At 32.3% G+C, this 22,627-nt stretch overlaps 4 protein-coding genes across 4 annotated transcripts; 2 read left to right on the forward strand and 2 right to left on the reverse strand.

Annotated features, from left to right (window-relative positions):
- Positions 1–2,970: 2,970 nt before the first annotated feature.
- LOC133327631 (cytochrome c oxidase assembly factor 6 homolog) lies at positions 2,971–3,292 on the forward strand. The gene has a single exon (XM_061536157.1). The coding sequence runs from the start codon at positions 3,020–3,022 to the stop codon at positions 3,290–3,292; it is 273 nt and encodes a 90-aa protein (XP_061392141.1). The 5' UTR covers positions 2,971–3,019.
- A 113-nt stretch (positions 3,293–3,405) lies between these two features.
- LOC133327603 (N-alpha-acetyltransferase 38-B, NatC auxiliary subunit) lies at positions 3,406–3,816 on the reverse strand. The gene is made up of 2 exons (XM_061536127.1): positions 3,784–3,816; positions 3,406–3,726 (listed from the first exon to the last, which is right to left on the reverse strand). The coding sequence occupies exons 1-2, from the start codon at positions 3,814–3,816 to the stop codon at positions 3,406–3,408; spliced, it is 354 nt and encodes a 117-aa protein (XP_061392111.1).
- Positions 3,817–6,998: 3,182 nt separating this feature from the next.
- Positions 6,999–11,942, forward strand: LOC133327610 (molybdenum cofactor synthesis protein cinnamon). Its single transcript, XM_061536140.1, has 7 exons — positions 6,999–7,035; positions 7,096–8,053; positions 8,118–8,387; positions 8,447–8,605; positions 8,676–8,838; positions 11,536–11,637; positions 11,797–11,942. Exons 1-7 carry the CDS (start codon positions 6,999–7,001, stop codon positions 11,938–11,940), a joined length of 1,833 nt encoding a protein of 610 aa, XP_061392124.1. The 3' UTR covers positions 11,941–11,942.
- An 8,965-nt stretch (positions 11,943–20,907) lies between these two features.
- Positions 20,908–22,041, reverse strand: LOC133327620 (short-chain dehydrogenase/reductase family 9C member 7). The gene is made up of 2 exons (XM_061536149.1): positions 21,259–22,041; positions 20,908–21,152 (listed from the first exon to the last, which is right to left on the reverse strand). Exons 1-2 carry the CDS (start codon positions 22,007–22,009, stop codon positions 20,908–20,910), a joined length of 996 nt encoding a protein of 331 aa, XP_061392133.1. The 5' UTR covers positions 22,010–22,041.
- Between the last annotated feature and the right edge of the window lie 586 nt (positions 22,042–22,627).

The following is a 22,627-nucleotide window of genomic DNA, read 5'->3' on the forward strand; positions in this document are numbered from 1 at the left end:
AAGAGAGGATTTTTTTAAAAAAGGCTTTTGTGGAGAATTATTTAAGGCCGAATTTTTTATGGGAGAATTATTTGTTACTTGGTCGCATCAAAGGATAACAGTCGTTTAATTTGTAAAACTATATCCTTAAAATTATGCCTTTAAATATTTATTTGGCAGCATTGTAATAAACAGACATCAAACGCTCACTAGGTCATTAGTTCATTTCAGTGAATACAACATTTGGATTGTTTGATACGTTCAATTTATATTTGAATTGTTAGAGGATGTTTTAAAGGCTTTTGTGGAATTTATTTAAGGCCGGATTTATTTTGTGGAGAAATATTTGTTATATGTGGTCGGGATAATGGATAACAGTCGTTTAACTTACAATAAATATCCTCAAGAATATGACATCAGTTACTTACTTGGCAGCACTGTATGAAACATATATCAATCACTCACTAGATCCCTAATTCATTTAAGTGAATACAGGATTTGATTGATTTGTTGCGTCCAATTGAGGTAAAATTATTTAACAGGGAATTATTTAAGATTTTTTAGAGAATTATATGTGATGGAGAACGATTTGTTATATAGTAGAGTTAGAGGATCTTTAGGTTCACAATATCCTAAAGACTATGCCTTTAAATCAGCTTTGTAATCAACATCATTGGTTCACTAGTTCATTTCAATGAATACAGCATTTGAGTTAATGAAGAGGTTCAATTTATGGAGAATTATTTATTGGATTTTTTTAAGATTTATATAGAGGATTGTTTAAGGCCGGTTTTTAATGTAAATTTTTAAGGAGATTTATTTAAAAGACATATTTTTTAAAGAACGCTTTAATGGAGAATCATTTAAGCGTGGATTTTTAATAAATACTTTTATGTAGAGTTACTAAAACCTCAATTTTTTCAAGAAGTCTTATGGAGACTCATTTAAGCATCATTTTTTAAGTAATATTTTATGTAGAATTATTAAAATGAGGATCTTTTTGTGAATAACTTCTATAGAGACTTATTTATGGGGTAGATTTGTGTAACACAAAATTATGGAGAATTATTTGAGGATTTTGGATTTTTAATGTAGATTTTTATAGAGAGTTATTTAAATGGAGAATTTTCTAAAGAAGCCTTGTATGGAGACTTTTAACGTGGATTTGAAGGTGGATATTTTTAAAGAAAACTATTTGTGGAGACTTATTTATGGGTGGATTTGCTAAATACAGGAGGATTTGGATTTTTTAATGAAGATTTTTATGGAGAGTTATTTAAATGGATAATTTTCTAAAGAAGCTTTATATGGAGAATTATTTGGGCGTGGATTTTTTTAAATCATTTTAAGGATGGACATTTTTACAGAAAACTTTTTGTGGAGATTTATTTATGTGTGTATTTGTTAAGGAAATTTTATGGAGAATTATTTGGGGATAATTTTAATAAAAATGACTTTTAGAATGTTTTTTTTAGTAGATTTTTTTATAAATATTTTATTGGATTTAAGTCTGAATTTTTAAAGAAAGCTTTTGTAGAGAACTTTTAAAGTGAAAACGGTTTATGTAGTGTTATTTGAAAAGACTTATGGAGACTTATTAAAATTGGGATTTTTTAAAGTAAACTTTTCTGGGGAGTTATCAAAGAAAGTTTTTTTACAGAAAACATTTATGGAGACTTTTTAAGCAAGGATTTTTTAAATACATTTGTATGAAGAATTATTAATATTAAAATTTTTATAAGGAGACTTTGTGAGCTTTAATCTTGGATTTTCTTTAATATGTTTTGAAAGACTTTAAGAGCTTTACGCCTAAATTTTTATAAATTTTTAAAGAATATTTCCCAAACCAGATTTCGAAATTTAAGCCTGAAATTTTTAAATATAGCTTTTGTGGAGAATTATTAAAGTGAGGATTTTTTACTGAAAACATTATATGTAGAGTTATATAAGAACACTTATGGAGACTTTTTTAAATGAATTTTGTAAAGAAAGCTTTTGTGGAGAATTATTAAAGATTATTTTTTTACATACAATTTTTATGTAGAGTTATTTGAAAAGAGATTAGAGAGATTTTTTACAAAACATTTTATGGAGACTTATTTAAGGGGAGATTTGTAAAAGAAATTTTTATGGAACATTTTTAAAGCGAAGATTTTTTGAAGAAGTCTTTTATGGAGAATTTTTTAAGACTTTAGTAGGGAATTTTTATGAATAGCTATCAGAGGTTTGAGCATGGATTTTTAGAAAAATTTTACGGAAAATATTTAATTGAGGATTTTTTCTACGGAAAACATTGCGAGCTTTAATAATATATTAAGAGTTTTAAGCTTGGATTTTTGAAAGACTTCAGAGCTTTAGGAGTTTTTTTCATAATTTCTAGAAAGACGTTGACAGTTTTTAGCCTTAATTTTTATAAGCAAAGCTTTAGGCGTAATTTGTTTAAAGAATATTTCCATTACCCACAGCAAAGCTTTAGGCGTGGAATTTTTAAATACATTTCCACACCACATAGCAAAGCTTTCAGCGTGGATGTTTTAAAAAAATATATTTCCAGAAGCCATAGCAAAGCTTTAGGCGTGGATGTTTTAAAAAATATTTCCCAAACCCCATATTAAAGCTTTAGGCGTGTATTTTTAAAGAATATTTCAAGAAGCTTGTATTTTTTAAGGATTTTTTTTAAGAATATTTCCAGATACCCATAGGAAAGCTTTGGTGAAATATTTCCAGACATACATAGCAAAGCTTTTGGCGTGGATCTTTAAAGAATATTTCCCGAACCTATAGCAAAGTTTTAGGCGTGTAAAGTACAAACTTTAAATCCTATCATCCCAATTTTGTCATTTTGTTTCAAATACAACCCTGTTTGTTATTAAAATTATTAGAAAACAACCCTGCCTCCCGAACAGCTGTTTTGTTAATACAAATCATATGTTTCCCATATTTATTCGAGTATTTATGCAACTTTGCCGATAATTCTGCCCAACACAAGCATTTATTTAAGAAAATATTAAAAAATTGTAAATAATAACAAGAAGGCACAATGAGTTTCCTTAACAAAGAAGAACGGACTAAATGCTGGGGTGCCCGTGACGATTACTGGAAGTGTCTAAGTGAAAATGCCCCACAACATAGTTCCACCTCCGGCGAAAAGGTACCGGACGCATGTAAAAAACTACGCAAACTATTCGAGACCAGTTGCCCCGGCACCTGGGTGAAACATTTCGATCGCAAACGTACCTATGAACAGTTTAAACAAAAAATGGAACAGGGTGTTGATCCACTGGAGGAACATACCAAAGAATCTAAGAAATAAGTTAGACCGCATATTTACTGTTTTTTTTCTATTATAGTTTTGTTACTGTAATTTTTTATTTTTTAATAATAAAAAGATGATTGTTTTTGAGTAAAAAAGGGAAATAATTTTGACTAGACTTTTACTGGTGGCACGGCATATACCTCATCGTTTGGCAGATCCACGGATACGGAGATTATGTGTTTACCGGGTATCATGACATTGCCTAAAATCCGTGGTGATTCTTCACCCTCTTCTAGATATTCGGCACACATGGACAAAACAATATTGGAATCTTTATCGGTACAATTAAAGAAACCCACAAGTACCCGACCATCGGTAATAACCACACGAAATGGTTTTCCTAACCATCTGCGTAAATTGCGACGTCCAGGCGAGAGATTTTCATCATTGATATTGGCATTGTTCGTAATGACATTGTTAAGCAAATGGTTCTGTAATGAAGAGGTTGGTTCTTTAGAATTTTGGGTGATTGGAAGTTACGGGGTTACCTCATAGGGTTTGGAATTTGTTAAATCACTCATGTTGCGAGTGATTTTTCTTGGTAATTTTTTTTTCTTTGGAAATAATGGGACACTGGCTTTGTAAATGCCTCAGTGTTGTTGCTATGTTTGTTCACTATTCAAGTGTTCACTAGATGGAATAATGGAACTAGTCACAGGTATTTGATTAACGAATGGGTATTCGATTTCTTGTTAAATTTAGGTATTATTCGTGAAAATATAGAAAATTTGGAGTGGATTTTTAAAAGAATATTTTCAGAAGATATAGAGGATCATTAGGCGTGGGTTTTTAAGCTTACTTTCTGATTAAATGTCACAATATTTGGTTTGGGTTTTTTAAGGATATTTGCTAATCAATTAGCAGAATATTAGGCGTGGATTTTTAAGGATATTTTCTGACCCAGTAGCAAAGTATTAGGCGTAGATTTTTTAAGGATATTTTCTGTCCCTATAGAAAAGAATTAGGTGTGGAATGTGTAAGGACATGTTCTGATAAAATATCAAAATATTAGGGTAGGCTTTTTAAGGATATGTTCTAATCAAATAGCAGAATATTTGGCGCTGATTTCTTAAGAATATTTTCTAATTATATAGCAGAATACTAGGCGTGGATATTTAGCAGAATATTAGGCGTGGATATTTTAAGGATATTTTCTAATCAATTAGCAGAATATTAGGCGTGGATTTATTAATAACATTTTTTTAATTAAATAGCAGAATATAAGGCATGGAACTTTTAAGGATATTTTCTAATAAAATAGCAAAATATTAGGCGTAGATTTATTAACAACATTTTCTAATTAAATAGCTGAATATTTGGCATGGAATCTTAGGGACATCTTAAATAGCAGACTATTAGGCGTGGATTTATTAGCAATATTTTCAAAGCAAATATCAGAATATTAGGCATGGATTTATTAACAATATTTTCTAATTAAATAGCAGACTATTAGGCGTGGATTTATTAACAATATTTTCTAATCAAATAGCAGAACATTAGGAGTAGATTTATTAATAATATTTTCGAATCGAATAGCAGAATATAAGGCATGTGTATTTTTGAGGATTTTTTCTAATCAAATAGCAGAATATTTGGCGTTGATTTGTGAAGGATATTTTATAATCAAATATCAGAACATTAGGCATGGATTTATTATCAATATTTTCTAATTAAATAGCAGAATATTAGGCGTAGATTTATTAACAATAACTTCTAATCAAACAGAGGAATATTAGGCTTGGATTTTTTAAGGATATTTTCTGATCAAATATCAAAGTATTAGGCGTGGATTTTTAAGGAATATTTTCTAATTAATTAGCGGACTATTAGGCGTGGATTTTTAAGGGATATCTTCCAATCAAATAACATAATAATAGGCTTGGTTTTTAGGGTATTTTCGGATATTAGGCTTGGGTATTTTCGGACCTAATATCTAAGCAGTAGGCATGGATTTTTAGGGATTTAATAGCAAATAGCAATGCAATTGTCGCGAATTTGTATAGGCACGGATTTCTAAATAACATTCCCTGTCCCAATAGCAAAGTATTAGACGTGGATTTTCAAATGGATTTTTTCTTTCTTCCAGTAGCTAAGCAGGCTAAATAACTTGCATACAAACAAAATATGTTATTTATTGGAATGTTTTTCAATTTAGGTTATTTTGTGCCACATTTGCTCAGTTTTTGGGTAAGGTATTAATGGAGAAAATATTCTCCATAAAATTTCACTAGGGGTCTCCAAACAAACCGATTCTCTATCTATATAAAAAACATCACGAAAAAATTAATGTCAAATGGCATTTATAAACATATGATGTACAATGGCTTTTATTTTGGACATGTTCTAATTTGGCCCATTTTCTTGCAAAAGAAAGCATTATTAGGAGATGATATTAATGAAAAAAAGATTCGCCACAAAGTTTCAGTATAGATTACCGAACAAGAGAAATCGGAATATATATTATATATAACCAAAATATCGATATAAAAACGTGTATGAATAAAATTTATATTATTTTTGTTAACGGGTGCACATTTTGTTTTTCCAGTTTCTCAAATTTATCCCAAAGGGATCCATTTTTTGGTGATGGTATTAATAAGAAAAATATTCCGCATAAAATTTCACTATAGGTTACCGAATAAAAGAAATCGGTATATACACTATATAATAATAAAATATCGTAATAAAACTAATTAATTAATAAATAATTAATTTAGTGTTGTATTTTGGAGGATAAAATCAATTAGGCATAATTTCTTCCAAAAGGAAGCATTTTTTGGAGATGATACCAATAGAGAAAATATTCTCCATAAAATTTCACTATGGGTTACCAAACAAGAGAACTCGGAAAATGTATTTATAAAGCCGAAATATCGGTAAAAACTTGTATGCATAAAACTGAAGTTTTTTGGGTGTATATTTTGTCTTATTTCCGAAATGTCCAAATTTCTCCCAAAAGTAGTCATTTTCTGGTGATGGTATCAACGGGAAAAAGATTCCCCATTAAATTCCACTATGGGTCACCGAACAAGAGAACTCGGAAAAATGTATTTATAAAGCGGAAATGTCGGTAAAAAAAAACTTGTATGCATAAAACGGACTTCTTTTGGGTGAATATTTTATCTTATTTCCGAAATGACCAAATGTCTCCCAAAAGGAATCATTTTTTGGTGATGGTATCAATGGAAAAAATATTCTCCATAAAATTCCACTATGGGCCGCCGAACAAGAGAACTCGGAAAAATGTATTTAAAAAGCCGAAATATCGGTAACAGCTTGTATGCATAAAATTGACGTTTTTTGGCGTATATTTTGTCTAATTTCCAAAATTTTTCACAAAAGGAAACATTTTTTGGTAATCGTATAAATGGGAAAAGATTCTCCACAAAATTTCACTATGGGTCTCCAAACAAGAGAAATCGGTATATGCAGTAATTATAACAAAATATCGGCTTCAAACCAAAAAAAAGTATTTATTTTTTCTATATTGGACATAACCTTATTATCACCTGCTTTTCACAGCTGTTATCATGTCGCTTGCATTACACACTCATTCGTAAACAAAACCGTGGTATTGGTCAGTATCATCTTCCACCTCCTCCATTTGGAAATTGAAAATAGTTCCAATTGCCCCTTACACAGAATCTTGTTATTTGAAACCAATTTGATCTCGAGAAACTGATAACCTCTTGTTTGGGAGACAATGTCGGATTCTGGAATTGTTTTTGCTGTTATTACCAGTAAGTTCTAAATCCGATTATATACCACCCTTCTTTATTAATAATTCACCCTATTTACAGTCAGTGACACCTGCCATGAAGATGCCACCAAAGATCGTAGTGGTCCTCGCCTGGCCCAACTAATTGCCGAACATTTTGAAAATCCCCGCATACTAAAAGAAATTCTACCCGATGAAAGGGAATTAATAAAACAAAAATTATTGCAACTGTCGTCGCCCGAGATTTCCACAGCTTGTATTCTGACAACCGGTGGTACAGGCTTTGCCGCACGAGATGTTACCCCCGAGGCAACCAAAGAAGTTTTGGACAAAGAATGCCCTCAGCTTGCCATGGCCATTGGTATGCATTCTTTGCAAAAAACCAAATTTGCTGCCCTATCTCGGGGTGTTTGTGGCATTGCGGGTAAGACGTTAATTGTCAATCTGCCCGGAAGTGAAAAGGCTGTGGTGGAATGTTTCGATTATATAAAGGATCTATTGCCGCATGCATTGCATTTGATTAATAATGATTTGGCATTGGTACGCAAAACCCATGAGCAATTGCAGGGTTCGGGAGCAGCCCCTGCGCCCAGTGTGCCCCATGTCTGTCCCCACAAAACGGGTAAAGGTGATGCCACAGATCGTAATTCTCCCTATCCCATGCTGCCAGTAAACGAAACCTTGAATTTGATATTGAAAACAATTAAGACCCAGGAGACCCTGCCGAATCTGCTAAAGAATTTTAAATCTCCCGTTGATATACCACCCTTCAGGGCCTCCATTAAAGATGGTTATGCCATGAAATCTTCAGGATTTTCTGGTACCAAAAAGGTCATAGGTTATATAGCTGCAGGAGATTCTATAATTACGGAAGATTTTGCAGAGGATGAATGTTATAAAATCAATACTGGGGCTCCGGTGCCGCTGCAGGCTGATTGTGTGATACAAATTGAGGATACCAAGTTATTGAAAACTAAAAAAGATGGCCAGGAGGATTTGGTGGAAATTTTAATTGATCCGAAAAAGGATTTGGATATAAGGTGAGGTTTTAAATTTCCTATTCAAAATTTTAAATTAATTTTCTTTCTCTATCTCCTTCCTCAGGCCCGTAGGATGTGACTTATCCAAAAATTCTCCCCTTTTCCCCAGTGTTGATCTCTCACCCGTGGTGGTGAAATCGCTTATGGCCTCGGTGGGCCATGCAGTGCCGCTTCACAAACCCTTGGTTGCGGTCATCTCAACGGGCAGTGAACTTTTGGATCCTCAAGACTACCCCATTGAGGGTAAAATCTATGATTCCAATACCACCATGCTGAGGCAGCTATTGCAATATTTCGGCTTTGAGTGTTTCGTAACGAAAGTTTTATCCGATGAGTATGTCAATGAATTTGGAAATGAAACCTTAAAACCATTCCCATAATTTTTCCCCACAGTTTCGATGAGGTCTCCGTAACCCTTAGCAACATTTATGATGAAGTCGATTTTGTTATCTGCAGTGGTGGTGTGTCAATGGGCGATAAGGATTACATTAAACCGGTGTTGCAAAAATTGGGTTTTGAATTGCTGGTCGGACGTGTCAATATGAAACCAGGGTAAGGCTTTTGTAGTTCTGAATACCGATGGGGTTTTTTGTAATTTAAATTTTCTTTTTTTTTTATATAGCAAACCCATGACCTTTGCCGCCAAGGGTGATAAATATTTCTTTGGTTTACCCGGCAATCCGGTCTCGGCATTTGTATGCTTCCATTTATTTGCCTTGCCTGCGGTTCGTTGGTGTTCCGGTTGGACCCAGGAGAAGTGTATGTTGCCAGTGGTGCAAGTCATTGTAAGTTAATGGGGTTTTTTGGGGACATGAATGCATGACAACAGACATTTCTCCTCTTCGAAAAAGGAAATCCGACTTCGAAAACACAAGGGTGACAATGGAAAAGAGGTCCAAAGACTTTATTAAAAAACAAATTGACTGTAATTAAGTATTTTGGGTTCTTATAGGGTAAAAAATCTGCCTACCAAAAATTAGCAGCATTGGTCCACATTTTCGGGTAGCTCTCATATAACCTAACCTCGTAAATTTCGGTATTTTGGAAATTTTAAACACATTTTTCAATCGAATTGACTAAAATTAGATATTTTGAATTCTCATTGGCTTGTAAATCTTCCTATCAAAAATTGCCTATTTTGGTCCACATTTTAGGGTAGCTCCCATAGAAGGGTACCTTCGAAATTTCTGTTTTCTGGGAATTACTTGCACGCTTTTCAACCAAATTGCCTGTAATTTTGTATTTTTAATACGGATTGGGTAGTAAAACTTACTACCAAAAATGTTCAGTATTGGTCCATTTTTTAGGGTAGCCCCCATATACGGGTATCTCAAAAATATCGGTATATTGGGGACTTTTTCAACCGATTGGACTGTAATTTGGTATTTTGGATGCTCATAGGATAGAAAATTTTCCTCCCAAAAATTATCGATTTTGGTCCACTTGTTAGGATAGCTCTTATACAAAGGTACCTCCGGAAATTAGTTAAATTGGGGAGCTTCGGCTAGTTTTTTAACCAAATTGGCTATAATTTGGTATTTTGAATTCTCATTTGGTGTCAAGGTTGCCCACCAAAAATTTTCAATTTTGGTCCACTTTTTCGAATAGCTCTCATACAAAGGTACCAGTCAGATTTAAGATTTTTGAGGATTTCTGGCACATTTTTACATCAAAATGACTGTAATTTGGTATTTTGGATTCTCACTGGGTAGTAAATCTTTCTACCAAAAATGATCGATTTTAGTTTACTTTTTCGGGTACCTCCCATACAAAGGTACCAGTCAGATTTCAGATTTTGGGATATTGTGGGGATTTTTTTGGCATTTTTTCCAATCGAATTGTCTCAAATTAGATATTTAGCGTTCTCATTGGGTGTCAAGTCTCCCTACAAAAAATTAGAGATAATGGTAACATTTTTACGGTGGCCCCCATAGAACATAACCTTCCAAATTTCGGTATTTTGGAAAGTTTAAACACATTTTTCAACCGAATTATTTCAAATTTGTTATTTTGGGTTATCATAGGGTGGACAATTTCCACACCAAAAAATTATAATAATTCGTATAATTTTTAGGGTGGCACCCCTATAACATAACCTCCAAAATTTCGATATTTTATTGATTTTGGGTGCATTTTTCAAATGAATTCGTTCAAATTTCATATTTAGGGTTCTCATTGAGTGCCAATTCTTCTTACCAAAAATTATGAATATTCATGCACTTTTTCTGGTGGCCCCATAGAACATAACCTCCCAATTTTCCGTATTTTGGTTAGTTTGGACAGATTTTTCAAACGAATTGGTTCAAATTTCATAGATAGGGTTCTTCTTGGGTGTCAAATCTTTCTACGAAAAATTTTGAATATTGGTGCACTTTTTAGGATGGCTCCCATAGAACATAACCTCCCAAATTTCGGTATTTTGGACTCATTTTTCAATCGAATTCGTTCAAATTTGTTATTTGGGGTTTTCATTGTGTAGAAAATCTCCATACCAAAAAATCTCCATACCAAAAAAAAAAAAACATTGGTCTATTTATTATGGTAGTTCCCATACAACATAACCTTCAAAATTTCGATATTTTATTGTTTTTTGCCCATTTTTCAACCGAATTGATTCAAATTTGTTATTTAGGGTTCTTGTTGGGTGCCAAATCTTCCTACCAAAAATTATGAATATTGGTATAATTTTTAGGGTAGCCCCCATAGAACATAACCTCCAAAATTTCGGTATTTTGGTGAGTTTGGACACATTTTTCAACCGAATTGGTTCAAATTTGATATTTAGGGTTCTCATAGGGTGGATAATCTCCCTACCAAAAATTATCATAATTCGTATAATTTTTAGGGAGGTCCTCATAGAACATAACCTCCAAAATTTCGATATTTTGGTGAGTTTGGACACATTTTTCAACCGAATTGGTTCAAAATTTCTTATTTAGGGTTCTCATTCTCTTACCAAAAACTATGAATATTGATGCACTTTTTCTGGTGGCCCCCAAAGAATATAACCTCCAAAATTTCGATATTTTAATAATTTTGGGTGCATTTTTCAAACGAATTCGTTCAAATTTGATATTTAGGGTTTGCCCCAAAATTACTCTATACTCGATATACCTCTCTCCTTCCGTATAAATTGTAATTAAGGTACAGCATTATCATCTATAGCCTTTACTACATGAATACTTCGTATCCTAAAAAAAATCGAACAAAACTGTTTCTGGGTTCTAATTTTTCGTAGAAAAATTTTCTTTTTTTATAAAAATTTTCAATTTCAAAGTAAAAATTTTTTTCATAAAAAATTTTCAATTTTTTTTCATAAAAAATTTTCAATTTTTTTTATAAAAAATTTTCAATTTTTTTATATAAAAAATTTTAAATTTTAAATATTTTTAAATATATTAATATATTTTAAATATTTTTTTTTGGTATTTGAAATTTTTCTTATATTTTTTTCACAATTTTTTTTTTAATTTTTCTTTTAGCTGGAAAATCAAAGTGTACCATTGGATCCCCGACCTGAATATATGCGTGCCACAATCACCAGCCGTAATGGTCAACTTTATGCTTCGATTACCGGCAATCAGGTTTGTTGTTGATTTTTTTTATTTTCAAAACTCCCTTCAATTTATATTTTTAATTAAATGCATTTTTGTTGTTGTTATTTCTGTTAACACTTTCGCTTTGGCCAAACCAACCAACCGTGTACCCAACCGCTGAACGCAATGAATGCAACCCCCCAATAGATGAGTAGCCGCTTGCAAAGTATTGTTGGAGCCGATGTACTTGTGCATTTACCGGCACGCACCGAAACTAAAACTGAAGCCAATGCTGGTGATATATTGCCAGCCAGCGTATTGCGTTACGATTTCATAACGAAATATGAATGAACGAAAGTGAGTGAAGAGGAATGAAATGAAATATGCCGCCTAATGATGATGTCGTCAAGTCTTAGTCGTCGTCGTGATTGTCGGACCAGTGAAGCATGGCCGTTTTTGGAAATTCATAACCAAAAAGCACACACATGCACATCAATACCCATACACCATACAGCTAGAAATTTGCAATACTAAAAACAAAAAAAAAAAGTTTTTTTTATTTGAAAAAATTTTTTTATTAGTTTAGAATTTGTAATTAAAAAAAAAAAAATAAAATAAAAAAATGTGTTTAGGTTCGATACATTGTTTACGACAATGTATATGTTCGATATGTTGTTCACCCCTTCCGTAGCATACCAATTATTATTCACATTAATTGGCCACTCATTTGAGTCAATGGGGGAATCTTCTCTGCGCTCTCTTCTAGGAGTCACATTCGCCTGGTTCGGATTGTAGGAGAGAGTATCCGCTCTTTCCTACGCTCTCTCCTAGAAGTCACATTCGCTCAGTTCGGATGCAGAGAGGACTTTCCAGTGCTACGGTCGTCGATGTGATCTCGACCTTGTTTACGCTACATTTGCTCACCGCGACTTCACTTGCATTCTAACTTTCGTTGTTTAAACTTGCATTCTAACTTTCGTTGTTTAAACTTGCATTCTAACTTTCGTTGTTTAAATTTGCATTCTAACTCTCGTTGCTAAAACTCGCTTTCGATCGAACACGCACGCATTAAGGTAAAGTTTTGTTTCATTCGAAACTCATTAACTTTCCAAATAAAGTTTGAAAATATATTTAACCCAAACCTTGTTTTATTTTGTTTTTCTCTCTTTATTGGTTTTTCTCCCCTCATCGGTATCACGCCAACATTTTGATCCGTTCGAGCCGGATAAAATAAGCATTGTTGTTGCATTTTGATCCCATCAAGTCGGATAATCTACCAACAATTTCACACTTTTCGCTATTTCAAAGGAGAAAAATATCATCACCCCTCACCAAACACAACACCTCATCATCATCAACATCAAAAACAACATCATAAACTCAAAGGTACGTAGTTCAGTTTCTTTTATATTGAGCATATCGCGAGTGTTTTCGTTTTTACATTTCGCTTTACAAAAAAGTAAATATTCCATTTGTTGCTACTTATTTCGCTACGTCACGTACTGGTCGCCCTACAATTGCCTTAACGCGTGTTTCCCTAAATATACAGTCCACACATTGTCTCATACTCTTGCCATAATTTGTTTGCCAGTGATCGGTTGTGTAGTGCTTATTTGTTATTTCTCACTAATTGCTACATATACACCCCCGCATTCTCGTTAACTCCGCTAGCCACTAGTGAGAAAAAGCACTAAAAACAATCCGAATACTACTCTTGCCCTTTTTCTACTTTTCCTTGTTATTCTCAAACCTACCAACAATTCTAATATCGCATCCACTCTTCTCGTTTGTTTGCATAAATATAACCATAATATTCCACGCGCCTTTTTATAGCGTCTGTTGGTTAACACTCAATCATACCAACAACATATCCATCTCACCAACTCTCACTGTTGGATCGTTCTCGTTGTTTTGTTGATCGTGTGATATCAACAACAAATATCATTCTCGCATTCCAGCCGCCTTGTTAAGTGTGAGCCGACTAACAAACAAACGTACCAACAAGATCTTGCTCTCCCCACACATCTCTGTTGATTCGTTGTCGTTGGTCTGTTTGTTGTGCGTTAGCCGCTCACTCAACACTGCTTGTGTTTTATTCCCTTTTGTGCGGTATTCGTTGTTCACCACTGCACAGTGGGTCCGTATGAAAAATAGTGGATTTTTATAAATAATTTTTTAAAAAATATTTAATAAAAAATTGTTGTTATATTTGTTGGTCTATTGTAGATTTTTGGACTTTTACCAAAAAATACCCTACTTTCGGCATTTCACAAGCGCATTCAAAGCATTAATTTGTTGTTAATTAAAAACTCTTTTTGGGCAATTTTTATTGAACTTTTTGTAATTTTTTGCGAAAAAATAGATATTTACTTTTACAAAAAAATTATTTGTCTGTAAAATTATAGCATAATTTGAAATTTCGTGTACCCTACTGTCGGTAATTGCGATTTTCAAATTATTTTCCTAATTTTTGTTCCTTTTTTTTGGAAATTTCACAAAATTTGTTGTTTTTAGTTGTTCCTATCGACTATATTTCCTCTTTTTTCACCGATACTATTGCAAATTCGACTGTGTGTACCCTACATTCGGTTCTAGTCGACCTCAAAAAGTAAAAATATAGATTTTTTAATTTTTTGCTTCGCTATCGTTTGTTTTTCTATAGAATCATGTCGGTCACTCCATTGACACAATTTATTCGCGCTTCAGATAATGTGGTCAAATTTATTGCCTCATACCATATACTTAAGCCAGAGACTCATACAATTTTTAGCCTTGAAATTCAAAGTTCGGAACTTCAAGAGTTATGGTCTAAAGTCAAGGACACTTACGACAAGTGTATTGACTATTTGTTGACAATAGAGGGTACAACATCAGAGCAGATCTCTTCTGTCGATTCAAAGTATCAATCATCTAATCAAAGTTTCACTGATTGTTTGTCGGAGATCAATGAAAGGATTCACAATTTTAAGTCGGTGAAATCTCCTCCTGCACCTCCTGTCGTCCTTAATGCTAACACACCGCAAACTACTTTAGCTCCAAATCCTCAACAAATCGGTAGTGCATCTAATCGGCCTCCTCATGATTTTAATAGTTCTAGTAATAGTTTGAATAGGAATATCCCAAATTCATCAAATATGGTTCAAACCAATTTTCCTAATCCTGCCGAAGTTTCGATTTCTAATTGGAGTTTGCCACCTAGCATTTCAAATACCATGCATAATCTCAACTTACCACCGTGTGAGATTGATGAATTTCATGGAGATTTCTTGTCGTGGCCCACATTCCGGGACTTGTTCTCAGCAATATTTATTAATAACTCTCGCCTAAGTGACATTGAGAGGCTTTGTCACTTAGTTCAGAAAACAAAAGGTGAAGCTAGGGAAATTGTGTCTAAGTTTCCACTCACCCATAAAAGTTTCGCTATGGCTTGGCAGTCGTTGAAGGATACGTACGATAATAAACGTATCCTAGTGCATAACCATCTCAAGCTCCTTTTTGACCTTCCCGTCTTAGATTCTGAATCTAGTTCTAACTTGAAAATTCTACAGCGTGGTATCAACGGCTGCATTTCTGCTATGTCAGTCTATGATGTAGTTACGGATCACTGGGATCCAATTTTAGTATATATTTGTCAACAGCGTTTACCAAAATTAACTCTAGCTTTGTGGGAGCAGAGTATAAAAGACAAATCTTCGCTATCGTCGTGGGAAGACTTAAACAAATTCCTTACTGAAAGGATTCAAACTTTAGCTTGTTTACGAGACATGAGAAGTTCTCCTTCTAGTCCGCTTTCGAAAAGTAAAGTCAAAACCCATGTAGCTACTTCTGTGGTTAATCCTAAATCAAAGTTCACCTGCATTCTTTGTCGAAATGAATCACATTCTTTACGTTCATGTCCAAAATTCAAAACACTTTCGTTTGAAAAAAGATTTGATGTTGCTAAAAAACAGGGTTGTTGTTTAAATTGTCTCTCTGTAGGACATTCCGTCAAAAATTGTGCCAGTATCCATAACTGTAATATTTGCAAAATTCGCCATCATACTCTGTTGCATAGGCCTACTGCTTCTCCTCAATCGTCTCGGAATGGTTCTACCCCCTCGTCTAGGATTGGTTCTCCTCTATCATCTAGGCCTTCGAATCCTATCGCGACAAATCTTGTCAATACTCCACAAGTAGATTGCAATGTGGCATCAACATCGACTGTCGCTAGTCCTAGAGTATTAAATAGTCAAGTGTTCCACGCATCCCAAAATCGCAATGTCTTGTTGGGTACTGCTATGGTCAACATAGTTCATTTAGGAGTTTCGTACCCTGTTCGCGCTCTGATCGACCCTGGTTCAGAGGCTTCTTTCATATCTGAACACTTGCAAACTCGTCTTCAACTACCTACTCAGTCAATTTCGGCCACCGTTTCAGGTGTAAATAGTTCATCCTATGCCACTTCTAAGAAAAATTGTTCATTTCGCATCGGTTCTCGCTTCAATTCTTCATTAACTGTTTATGCTAACGCTTTCGTTCTTCCAAAAATATCTGGAAATCTCCCTTCAGTGCCCCTTAGTTCTAATCTCACATCTTGCTTGCCCAATCTTCCTTTAGCCGATGCTCACCTCTTCAATTCTAGACCTGTCGATTTGTTATTAGGGGCAGATTTGTATCCACAAATCTTGATGGAAGGGACGCAACGAAATGTTTTGGGTTCCCTCTTAGCCCAAAACACGATATTCGGCTGGATTCTGACTGGTCCTATGCCTTCGTCCTCAGTCCAGGTCTTTAGGACTGCGTTGGATTTTGCTGAGGATGAATCTCGCCACAGAACACTACTCCGACTTTGGGGACTTCCATATGTTCCCAAATTGAAGCATCCTTCGCCGTCGGACATGTTCTGTGAGAGGAATTATCGTCGTTGTGTCCGGTCAAAATTCATTTAGCTTTTTCTCCTAATGTAGTTCTCGCTTACGTAGATTTTCGTTGCTGACCAATCTTTCTTTGCTTTCGAACAGTTCACTCCTCCCCAAAGCTCTCATTCTCTATCGCTGTCATCGATTGAACGTCAACCAATTACATTATCGTTTTCTTGCCAATTGTTTGTATTATTGCAGAATTCGTTCACGCGATTTCCATTCATGGTGGAAATCAGCCTCGTAGCCTTCTTATCCATATTTGGTTCTCTAAAATTATGCGTATTGCTATCAATCGTTTCATCTTCTTGAGACTTCATGGTTGCTCTTTTTTGAAAAAAAAAAGTTACTCGAGCCATTCGATATGAAGTTGTTTACGAATTCAGCGTGTCATATCGTCAAAGGTTTTGTATATGTCTTCGTCTGCTTTTAAATTAAAGCAGTTTCTTAGAAGTCACTCCTCCTTTGTGTTCTGCTTCCTTTTGGCATCTCATTCTCGTTTTTGCGTTGTCGCGTTTGTCATATGACAGAATTTGTTCTTAGTTCGCACAGAGGCTTGCTTAATTCTATATCCCTTTCGATACTGTTCAACTTGCATCGGGCCATCAATCTAGTCGCTCTTCCTCGTTCGCCACATTAACAAATAATAGTCGATTCCCCTCTAAGTCTTATCAATAGACTTCACTGGTTAACATTTCTAATAGTTACTCCAATTACAAACTCACTAGGGGAATCAATCAAAACAAAAAAAAATGGAATCATACTTAGCTCCTATTCAGTTTTATTAATTCGTTGTGCTCCATCATGAGCAATCATACTAGGTCCAACAAGGAATTGTTCGTCGACCAGATACAAAATTAGTTGTAAATAGTGAAGAATAACTTAATCGTGTATTCTTTTTGTCAAAGTAGTCGAAAAATAAATAATTCAAATTGACTTATATCCGCACCTGCTCAATAAAACTGAACTACTATACCTGTCGATGCATTTTATTCACAATGCAAATACTAACCTAGAATAAGTCGCGATTTAGTCTAATTCATGTTGCATTGCATTGTAGCGCTGCAAGGTGGGCGGCAATGTTTAGGTTCGATACATTGTTTACGACAATGTATATGTTCGATATGTTGTTCACCCCTTCCGTAGCATACCAATTATTATTCACATTAATTGGCCACTCATTTGAGTCAATGGGGGAATCTTCTCTGCGCTCTCTTCTAGGAGTCACATTCGCCTGGTTCGGATTGTAGGAGAGAGTATCCGCTCTTTCCTACGCTCTCTCCTAGAAGTCACATTCGCTCAGTTCGGATGCAGAGAGGACTTTCCAGTGCTACGGTCGTCGATGTGATCTCGACCTTGTTTACGCTACATTTGCTCACCGCGACTTCACTTGCATTCTAACTTTCGTTGTTTAAACTTGCATTCTAACTTTCGTTGTTTAAATTTGCATTCTAACTCTCGTTGCTAAAACTCGCTTTCGATCGAACACGCACGCATTAAGGTAAAGTTTTGTTTCATTCGAAACTCATTAACTTTCCAAATAAAGTTTGAAAATATATTTAACCCAAACCTTGTTTTATTTTGTTTTTCTCTCTTTATTGGTTTTTCTCCCCTCATCGGTATCACGCCAACAAAATGTTTATATATATTTTTTAAAATTTATTATAAATTTTATATATATATATATATATATATATATATGTAATATTATATATTGTATAAAGAAATATAATTTCTTTTTCAAAATAAGGATTATAGATATATATGTATATTTTTTGAACAAAGTTTAGTTATATATACACTATGAAAGAAAATAATAATGACCAATTTTTTTTTGTATAAACTTAAAAAAAATGTTTTTTTTTGTTATAAAAAAAGAGAGTATGCTTATTTACAAATTGTAATATTAGAAAAAGAATTTGATATTGTTTATTTTAGATTTTTCAAACAGAAAAAAGCTCTTTTCAAATTCCTGTTCAAAATCTTTTTCGTAAGATGTTTTTTTGCCAGCTTCCTTACGAACCTGGGCCATAATTATTTTCACAAATTTGAGATGGCTTAATTTATCTTTAATTATTGAATTGAAATTAAATAAAAAAACATTGTTAACCTATCAAGCATATTTATAAAAAATATTAAAAAAATGATTTTTTTTTCAAAAATATTTAAAAAAAATTAAAAATATTAAAATTTGTTCAAACTATTTTGACTGTAATTCTGAATCGAAATCGATTTTTTATATATTCCAAAAATTTTTGATAACTTTTCAAAATAAAAATTTTGAAAATATTTTTTGGGAAAAATTGCATTTAAAAAAAAAAAAATTAAATAACTTTTAAGAAATTTAAAAAAAATGAAAATACTTCTCTCTTAAAAAAACTATTTTTCAAAAAAAAAAAAAAAAAAAAAAAAAAAAAAATAAATTTCTTAAAAACTATTTTGAAATTTTTTACTTAAAGAATATTTTCAATTTTATTTCCAAAATTTCTTAAATATTTTTAAATTTATTTTTTTTAATGTAATTTTTCCCAAAATATATTTTTAAAATTTTTATTTTGATTTTTTTTTTAAAGAATTTTTTGTTTTTAATTTTTTCCAAATTATTGATTTTTTTCTTTAAAAATATTTTTTTCATTCCATGAATATAAATTATTCTCTGAAAAAATCTCAAAAATTTTTTTTTTAGAATTTTTTTTAAAGGATCATCTAATTCTTTTTTACGAAAAAATTTAAATTTTTGAAATTTTTATTGAAAATTGATTTTTTTCTTAAAAAATATTTTTTTATTAAAAAAAATATTTTTAATAAAAATGTTCAAAATTTGAATTTTTCTTAAAAAAGAATTTGATGTACTACTCCTTAAAAAAAAAATATTTTTCAAAAAAATTTTCCAAATTTTGAAAAGTTAAGTTATTTAAAAAAATATTTTTTTTAAATGAAAAAAAATTTCAATTTTTTTTTTTCAAAATTACGTAAAAATTATTTAAAGAAATATTTTTTTTAAATATAATTTTTCAGAAAAAATAATCTAATTTTTTTGAAAATATTGATTTTTTCTTGAAAAAAAATATTCCATGAATTCTCTGAAAAAATCTCAAAAATATTTTTTTTTAATTTTTTTTAAATTTAATTTTTTTTGAATTTTTTTTAAAGTTTAAATTTTTTTTAAAGGATAAGTACATTAAATTCTTTTTTAAGAAAAATTCAAATTTTGGAAATTTTTATTAAAAATTGAATTTTTCTTAAAAATATCCATTTATGAAAAAAAAAAAAATATTTGTAATATAAATTTTCAAAATTTAAATTTTTCTTAAAAAAGAATTTGATGTACTTCTCCTTTTAAAAGAAAAGATTTAAAAAATTTAATTTCTTAAAAAATATTTTTAAAAGTTTGAAAATTAAAAAAAAATACTTTTTTAAGTGTAAAAAAATTAAAAAAAATTAAATTTCTTAAAAAAATATTATCAATTTTTTTTTAATTTCTTAAAAAGTATTTAAAAAAATATTTTTTTTAAATGTAATTTTTCCCAAAAATTATTTTCAAAATTTTAATTTCGAAATTTTTATTTTGATTTTTTTTAAATATAGAATTTTCTTGAAAATAAGATCTTTTCTTAAAAAAATATTTTTTTTCAAAAAATTTTAAATTTTCCATGAAAAAAAAATCTCAAAAAAAAATTTTTTTATGGAAAATATTTTTTTAATTATTTTAAAAATATTTTTTTCAAAAAAACCAATCTTTCCTATTTTTTTTTTTGCGAAAACAATTTAATTAAAGAAATATTCAATGTTTCGAAATTGTTATTAAAAATTTAATTTTTCTTAAAAAATATTTTTTTATAGAAAAACTTAAATTCTTGAAATGAAAATATTTTTTTAAGAATAGATAATTTTTTCAAGAAAAAATCAAAAATTTTTTAAATTTAATTTTTTAATATTGATTTTTTTTGAAAAAGTTATTTAAAAAAATATTTTTATTTCAAGAATTTAAATTTTTCTCTGAAAAAAAATCTCAACAAAAATATTTAAAAAATATTTTTTTTATAAAAAAAAAAGTTTTTTAAAAAACATTTTTTTTAAATATTCGAAAAATATTTTTTCAACACCAAAAATCCCTCTTGAAAAGAAATATTTAAGAAAATATCTTTTTCTGAATCTCAAAGTCAACAACAACGTTGGTTTTTTATTTAATTTCAATAATCCAAATTAAAAAAAAAATAAAATACAACAATTTTCAAAACTCTTCAACCAAGTCCAAATTTGTGAAAATAATTATGATCGGATTCACTTCTGAATTTTGAAATAAAAAATTCTCAATTAAAAAATTAATCCTTTTTTCGCTTTTCAGATTTGCCAAAAGTCCGTCCTACTTCTCCTCGCCCTTCCCCTTGGTTCAAGCCCCTGCTGTCAGCAATTCAATTCAAACGCGTTGTACAACTCCACCGCTAAGGGATTTTTCCAAAGGATTCTTCTTCACGCCATTGTCGGCAGCTTTGTTCGATAGACGGATTGAGGAACGGCATGGCAACGCAAACTGGTATTTGGTGGAGGCCAAGAGGGAGTAGCGTTCATGGGGCGATTGATCCCACAGGGCACGTTCAACGACACTGAGGGCACTGGGACTCAAGACATTGGCGGTATAGGTTGTGGGGGCACCGCTGGAAACTGGAATGGGAGAAAGAAAAGAGAGAAAACAAATAATAAAAATTAGTTCCTCCCTATAGAGTCTATTCCCCACCCTCTCCTCCATCCTCCCCCCCTCTCAACTTACTTTGTGCCGTTGGCGGTTTATACAACATCTCAGCATGCAGACCGCATGTATCCAAACACACCACACGAATACCGAACGGCTGCAGTTCACGTCGCACCTCTTGAACACACTTCTCCGTGGCCACCTTGGACACATTGTAGGCAATCATGCCATCGCCATGACCCCCATTGGCGGCACCCAAATAAATCAAACGACCACCGGTCGGCTTCAGGAACTCCACAAAAGCCTTGGCAATGCGCAGCGAACCCAAAATATTCGTCTTAAACATCTGTTCCATTTGGTATAGCTCCTGCGATTCAATACGCCCACGATAAAAGGTTCCGCTGGTATTGATAACCGCCTGGATACCCTGTTCGCCAGCACTCAAATGACGTCCCAAATTTTCCGTTGCCTCACGCAACACTTCATCTTTGGTCACATCCAAGAAAATGGGTATAATCTCACCCGACACAGGGGCTTCAGTGAATTCACGCATTTTCAACCAACCAATCAAGAGCTTTGCCGGTAGGCTATCGACACCATCTTTCATGCCGGCCAGCACCCGGCAACCCTTACTGGCCAAATGGGTGCACAATTGTAGACCCAATGCTGTATCGGCACTGGTCACCAAGACGGTGTTCGATTTGGGATGTTCCGCCTTTTTGACATCATCGTCGCGTACCTTGCAGATCAAATAGATGATCAGGGCTCCGGCAATGGAGAAAAGGGCCAAGAGTTGAAAGGCCAATACCAGGGCAGTCATTGGTTCCATTATGGCATTGCTGGAACGAGAGGGAAAGAGAGAAAGGGGGAGAATTAGAAAAATTTGTATTTTTATCGATTATAAATTTTTATGAAATATTGATATCGATTATAATTTCTTATATATAATTTCTTAGATAAACATTGTTATCGATTACAAAAACATTGTTATCGATTATAATTTCTTAGGGAAACACAGTTATCGATAATAAATTTAAGACAAAATCATGTTATCGATTACGTTTCTTACAGAAAACCATGTTATCGATTATAATTTTTTATATGAAACATTGTTATCGATTATATTTTCTTAAGAAAATTATGATATCGATTCTATTTTGTATACAAATTTTTGTTATCGATTATGTTTCTTAAAGAAAACCATGCCAACAATAAAATTTTTTTATCGATTATAATTTCTTTATGAAACATTGTTATCGATTATATTTTCTTGATAATATTGTTATCGATTATGTTTGTGATAGAAAACATTGTTATCGATTATATTTTGGATAGAAAACATTGTTATCGTTCATATTTCTCACAGAAAACATTGTTATCGATTTTTGTTTCCATAGAAAGCGCTTTTATCGACTTCATATTTTAAAATAAACACTGTTATCGGTTA

Source organism: Musca vetustissima, unplaced genomic scaffold (assembly GCF_032173495.1).
Source record: "Musca vetustissima isolate MV318-11 ecotype Yass unplaced genomic scaffold, APGP_CSIRO_Mvet_v1 utg17141, whole genome shotgun sequence".
Taxonomy (NCBI): Eukaryota; Metazoa; Arthropoda; class Insecta; order Diptera; family Muscidae; genus Musca; species Musca vetustissima.

Excerpts from the sequence above, each read along its gene's own strand:
- LOC133327620 (XM_061536149.1), bottom strand. The coding sequence starts at position 22,009 with ATGGAACCAATGACTGCCCTGGTATTGGCCTTTCAACTCTTGGCCCTT. Across the intron at positions 21,153-21,258 it reads TAAACCGCCAACGGCACAAA|TTTCCAGCGGTGCCCCCACA; the intron begins GTAAGTTGAGAG and ends CTCCCATTCCAG.
- LOC133327603 (XM_061536127.1), bottom strand. The coding sequence starts at position 3,816 with ATGAGTGATTTAACAAATTCCAAACCCTATGAG. Across the intron at positions 3,727-3,783 it reads CAAATTCCAAACCCTATGAG|AACCATTTGCTTAACAATGT; the intron begins GTAACCCCGTAA and ends TCTTCATTACAG.
- LOC133327631 (XM_061536157.1), top strand. The coding sequence starts at position 3,020 with ATGAGTTTCCTTAACAAAGAAGAACGGACTAAATGCTGGGGTGCCCGT.
- LOC133327610 (XM_061536140.1), top strand. The coding sequence starts at position 6,999 with ATGTCGGATTCTGGAATTGTTTTTGCTGTTATTACCA. Across the intron at positions 7,036-7,095 it reads TGTTTTTGCTGTTATTACCA|TCAGTGACACCTGCCATGAA; the intron begins GTAAGTTCTAAA and ends CCCTATTTACAG. Across the intron at positions 8,388-8,446 it reads ACGAAAGTTTTATCCGATGA|TTTCGATGAGGTCTCCGTAA; the intron begins GTATGTCAATGA and ends TTTTCCCCACAG.